Source organism: Oryzias melastigma, linkage group LG10 (genome assembly GCF_002922805.2).
Source record: "Oryzias melastigma strain HK-1 linkage group LG10, ASM292280v2, whole genome shotgun sequence".
Lineage (NCBI taxonomy): Eukaryota > Metazoa > Chordata > Actinopteri > Beloniformes > Adrianichthyidae > Oryzias > Oryzias melastigma.
The window spans coordinates 10,555,435-10,561,665 of record NC_050521.1 but is presented as its reverse complement, the minus strand read 5'-3'; the positions used below and the strand labels follow the sequence as shown (position 1 = coordinate 10,561,665).

At 44.8% G+C, this 6,231-nt stretch overlaps 1 protein-coding gene across 1 annotated transcript in view; it reads left to right on the top strand.

Moving 5' to 3' along the window:
- The first annotated feature begins 284 nt into the window (after positions 1–284).
- Positions 285–6,231, top strand: part of LOC118599276 (GTPase IMAP family member 8-like) — an 11,096-nt gene continuing 5,149 nt past the window's right edge. Inside the window, exon 1 of the mRNA XM_036214053.1 lies at positions 285–708. Coding sequence (XP_036069946.1) covers positions 285–708 — 424 coding nt within the window. The remainder of the gene's footprint in view (positions 709–6,231) is intronic.

The following is a 6,231-nucleotide window of genomic DNA, read 5'->3' as shown; positions in this document are numbered from 1 at the left end:
CTCAGTTGCTCCAAGATAGACTTCCGGTTTGAGTGGACGCTGGCATGACTGCTACTCTCCGGTTGAAATAACGTTTTTTCGCATGCTTGTGTACTCAGGATTTTACTGGGGACTATTATTCTGTCGATTTCTGCCCAGGGAAACTGAGGAAGGTACATATTGTGCTTCATGGACTACTTTTGTTCGTGCTGTCGCGCCGTGAGCAGCTGAACGAACTAGCCTCCAGCCGCTGTCTGACACGGCTTCACCTGCCCGGAGCTACCTACCTCTACTGAACCGGCCTCATGCAACTACCAGCTATTTTCCCCTCCAAACTCTACGGCTGGTCAGCTTTAACCTGGACCCTCCTGTGGCTCTTCCACCGGCCCTCGGCTGGGCTGATCCAGTACTCCGCAGCTGAACTCCTCCGTCTTCGCTATCAGCCCGCGGGTCCTCCTCTGCTGCATTTCCGCACCGACTCTCCGCTCACGCCCCGCCGAAGGTACATCCACCGCGGCACACGCCGTCAATTCCGCGATGACACATCCAAACACATCCAGTTCTCCTCCTCCACCACTCGCTGCCCTCCCCGCTACTCTGGACGCCCTGTGGACCACAGCGTGCTCTCCAGCCTTCCCAGGTTGGGGAACGAAGCTGGCTCTGCTATGCGCCAAGACTCTGCAACCATCAACTTTGGCCTCATCAACATCCGCTCTCTCTCTAACAAGGGTCAGTTGATTAAGGACACAATATCCGACCATAAGTTTGACATTCTCTGTGTGACAGAAACTTGGCAGCATCCTAATGACTTTTCACACCTCAACGACTCCACCCCTCCCGGCTTTGTTTACATCTGTCAACCTCGATGCTCTGGCCGTGGAGGAGGTCTCGCGGTGATCTACCGCGAGACGTTGAAAGTACTCCCGCTCTCTCTCCCCTCACTCAGCTCCATGGAGTGCACTGCATTCATGCTCTCTGGACCCACTCCTACGGTGGTTGCAGTTGTTTACCGCCCCCCCAAATCAAGCAGCGACTTTTTGAATCAAGTGGGAACTTTGTTTACTCATCTGTCATCCTTATCCCCCAATATAATTGTGATGGGAGATTTTAATTTACATTATGACAACCAGCTCCTCCCCCTCACTAGAGACTTCTGCTCATGCCTGGACAGTGCCAACCTCAATCAATATGTCAAGAAAATATGATTATCCACAATGAAATTATTAATGACCCACCTGAAATAGCAAATGCCTTTTGTCAGCATTTTTCTCAAACACCTCTGGTGCAATCTTCTTTATCCCTCTCTAAATGGGATTGCAACCCTCTACCACATAATAGTTCTTTNAGAGGCTTTATCCTCCCATTCTTGATTTCAAATGTTAAATAAATAAATTGCCCAACCCACACTAAAGGACATATTTTGGACTTGGTCTGTTGCTCCGGGTTAACCCCCACTAATTGTACTGTTGATGATATTCATGTAACCGATCATTTTCTAGTATCTTTCAGTATTTCTGTGTCCATATATGTCACTAAACCTCCACGCAACATCACCTTTCGTAATATCAAAAATATGAATGTAAGCACATCTCATATTAACCTCATTCCTCTTCCTGACTCATCTGACCCCAATGCGTTAGTCTCTTTTTATAACAAAAGCCTCACTGACATTATTAACCTCCTTGCCCTTGACTGTGTCATTCACAAAATCTGCACCCTGGTACACCGCTGAGCTCCATGAAATGAAAGCTAACGGCCGCCAACTAGAGCGGCTTTTTAGAAGAACTAGCTTGACAGTTCACAAGGAAATGTACGTAACCCATATCATGCAGTATAAGGACTTAGTCACCCTCACAAAAACAAACAATTTCTCCAATCTCATCCACACAAACAATGGAAACTCTAAAACTTTATTTTCTCTTATGAACACAATTTTTCAACCCCGTGATACTCTTCCCTCTCATTTTTATTCCAATGACACCTGTAACTCCTTTCTGGCATTTTTTGACCATAAAATACAAACTATGCATCAGCACCTCCACTCCACTCCCCCTTCTCCCATTTCCCCAGATTCCTTCTCTGTCTCCCATTCATTTTCTACTTTCCAGCTGCCTGATCCCGGTGAAATCTCTTCCCTCATCCAAAAGTCAAAGCCCTCTACATGCCAGCTCGATCCTCTCCCATCGTCCTTGGTCAAGTCATGTCTTTCCTCTCTTCTTCCGTTTATCTGTGCCATTATTCACTCTTCATTAATGACTGGTATTGTTCCTTCATTTGTCAAAACGGCTGCTGTCAAACCAATTTTGAAAAAACCCGGTACTGATCCTAATATTCTTAGCAACTACCGTCCAATTTCTAACTTGTCATTTATCACCAAAATCTTAAAAAAAATTGTTGCCTCTCAACTTAACTTCCATCTCATGCAAAATAACCTCTTTGCACCCTTTCAATGCGGTTTCCACCCCTCTCACAGCACAGAAACGGCTCTCATAAAAAAATCACAAATGACCTCCTCATTGCAGCTGATTCTGGACTCATCACCATCCTCATCCTCCTTGACCTGAGTGCAGCCTTTGATACAATATCCCATTCCATCCTCCTCCATAGACTTTCTTCTCTCGGAATTACCTCCACCCCCCTCCGCTGGTTTCAGTCTTACTTCTCAGACCGCACTCAGTTCATCCAGCTTAAATCATTTCGATCTCAGTCATCATCAGTTTCCACCGGTGTTCCCCAAGGTTCCGTCCTCGGCCCCCTCCTCTTCATTACTTACCTCCTCCCTTTTGGCAATATTTTTCGTAAATTCAATATTGATTTTCATTGTTTTGCGGATGATACCCAGCTCTATCTGTCCAGTAAACCTAATTCCTCTCTTTCACCCCCGTCCCTCTCCTCCTGTCTATCTGAAATAAAAAACTGGTTCACATCAAACTTTCTTAAACTCAATAGCGACAAAACTGAAATACTTCTTTTAGGTTCTAAATCCACCCTCTCTAAAGTGCCAAGTATCACAGTCCCTGTAGATTCAGCTTCTGTGTCCTCCTCTCCTCAGGTAAAGAGTCTGGGTGTCATTCTTGACAGCTCACTATCATTTCATAACCACATCAATAACGTTACCCGAGCTGCCTATTTCCACCTGCGCAATATAAATCGTCTCCGCCCCTCTCTTACGGTCCACTCCGCTTCGATTTTGGTTCACAGTTTAGTCACCTCCCGCCTCGAATATTGTAATTCCCTCCTCTATGGTCTCTCTAGCAAAACCCTCAATAAATTACAACTGGTCCAGAATTCAGCTGCCCGAATAATCTCTAGAACTTCAACCTATGATCACATCACCCCTGTCCTCCAGCAATTACACTGGCTACCAATTACATCCAGAATTCAGTTCAAACTCCTGCTTCTGACTTTTAAAGCCCTCCATAATCTGGCACCTCCTTACCTCTCTGATCTCCTCCAAATTTACTCCCCCTGTCGTTCTCTCCGGTCATCTTCTTCTCTCCAGCTCTCTGTACCTCCTGCGCGTATGGTCACTATGGGGAGCCGAGCCTTCAGTTGGTCGGCTCCCAAACTCTAGAACTCTCTCTCACCTGAACTCCGCAATATTGTCTCCCTACCAATTTTCAAATGCCATCTAAAAACTCACCTGTTTAAATCTGCCTTCTCACTTTGATTTTCTGTGTATTCTTGCTGACTTATTTATTCTTACATAATTTTATTGTGCTCTGTTTTTTATGTCTATTTATTCTGTTTTATCATGTACAGTGTCCTTGGGTGTCATGAAAGGCGCTTCAAATAAAATGCATTATTATTATTATTATTATTATTCTGGTGGTTTGCTGACGGTCACGGAATATCCGCCTCTGGACATATCTTCTGTGGCTTCCTCCACTGTGTTGTAGATTCTAGGTCCTTCTTCATATTTTACTTTCAGTCTAGCAGGGAAGAGAGTCTGGAACTGGATCAGTTTTAATTTGAGGACCTTCCGAACTTCAGCATAATCTTTTGTCTTCCTCAAGATGAAGGGAGGGTAGTCATGATCCAAAGTCACCTTATTGTTTTTCCACATAAATCCTCTCTCCTCAGCACAATTGAACGTTGGGCGGCATCACATGGAGGAGGGGGGCCCAAAGATCGGTGGGCCCATTCGATGTGAACGTCAATGTCCCCTAGCTCCGTGCGCAGCAACTTTTCCACGAAAGGAATCGTAGAAGGCGTGTCTCACTCCACTCCCTCTGGCACGCCATAGATCCGCACATTCTCTCTCCTAGATCGGCTTTCCACCTCCATCAGCTTGTCTTCCAACTGTGTTTGTAATTTAACAAGTTCAGCCATCACCTCCTCTGTGTTTTAGATTCTTTCTTCGTTTTTCTTAATTCTTTCCTCCGCTTCCTCCAATCTGATATTTATTTTCGAAATGTCCTGTCTGATGGCCTCTAAATGTCCATTGCTTTCTTTACTGAAGCTTTTCAGTTCTTGTAAAATGACCTCCATTCCTGCCATGATTCGTTCCGTCCTCCACGTAGTCACTCGGCGTCGCCCCGTTTTCTGCAGTGCAATCAGCTGCTCCAGCTGATGGTGTTTTCGAGTCAGTCAAACAGCTTCTTTCGATCACGATCCGATGTTGTTTTAGTTTAAAACTCTTCCCCTTTAAAAAAATCATTGTCCAAAAGGTTAGCTCATACTCTTTAAGGGACTATATTCCTCACACATTTGGTTTTCTGGGGAGCTCTCTCACAGCACGGCCATCCCTTCGGTGTACCAACCGGAAGTTTCACCTCCTCACTTTTCTCAATGGTTTTATCTATCCATCCATCCATCTTCCTCCGCTTCATCCGGGACCGGGTCACGGGGGCAGCAGTCTAAGCAAAGATGCCCAGACTTCCCTCTCCCCGGCCACTTCCTCCAGCTCCTCTGGGGGGACCCTGAGGCGTTCCCAGGCCAGCCGAGAAACATAGTCTCTCCAGCGTGTCCTGGGTCTTCCCAGTGGGACATGCCCGGAACACCTCTCCAGGGAGGCGTCCAGGAGGCATCCGGATCAGATGCCCAAGCCATCTCAACTGGCTCCTCTCGATGCAGAGGAGAAGCGGCTCTACTCTGAGCTCTCTCCGGGTAACTGAGCTCCTCACCCTATCTCTAAGGGAGCGCCCAGCCACCCTCCGGAGAAAACTCATTTCAGTCACTTGTAGTCGGGATCTTGTTCTTTCGGTCATGACCCAAAGTTCATGACCATAGGTGAGTACTGGAACGAAGATCAACCGGTAAATCGAGAGCTATGCTTTCCGGCACAGCTCTCTTTTCACCACAACGGACCGGTGCAGCGACCGCAAAATGGCGGATGCCGCTCCAATCCGCCTGTCGATCTCACACTCCGATCTTCCATCACTCGTGAACCAGACCCCAAGATATTTAAACTCCTCCACCTGAGGCAGGAGCACTCCACTCACCGAGATTTTTCTCTACCCACCGAGGTTTTATCTTTAAATCTTTTTTGTTCTGCATTATGCTCATCTTCTAGAAAGTGATTCATGAACAGACATGCATTGATTATTCCCTTATTTAGGGATATTAGGATTCTTATTTCAACATAGACTAATATTTTATGCATCTATGATGGTATTCAATATAATGAACTTACCGAAGATTTTAAATGTTATTCTTTCATGTTTCCAGTATCTGAATCATGGATTTGAAACATGTTTTTGTAGTTGTCAGATAATTGTAATACTCTTAGCCACCACTAGGGGTCATTTTAGTCTGATTAATCAAATCGAAAACAAAAGGACAGAAAAATATAAAAGTTCCTGTAGCCTTAAATATATTGAAATGATTGTGAAGCTCTGACTTCTTATTCATTGTTTATTCAGATGATTAAATGAGCCAAACAGAACAGACTCACTTTTTGTTCAATGTTTTAACCAGTGCAACTTTATACAACAAACCCAGAACTTGAATGAACAAAATGTTTAAGTCTCAGTTTGCAGCAAAGGTAATCTGTCTTTTAGTCTTACAAGAAGCTGAAGGTTATTTTTCCTTTATGTACATAAGTCTTGTGATCTCAGCTCCAGACGTTGAAACAGCATTAGTATTACTCAGACAGTGCTGGTAAAAACCATCACTTTATAAGAGTTTAAACATTTTTCACAAACTAAAGTGATCATGAAACAATTGGTCATAATGCTATAAACATTAAGATGTTGGTTAATTCTGATCTTCTTTTCCTTTCGGCTTTTCCCTTCAGGGGTCGCCACAGCG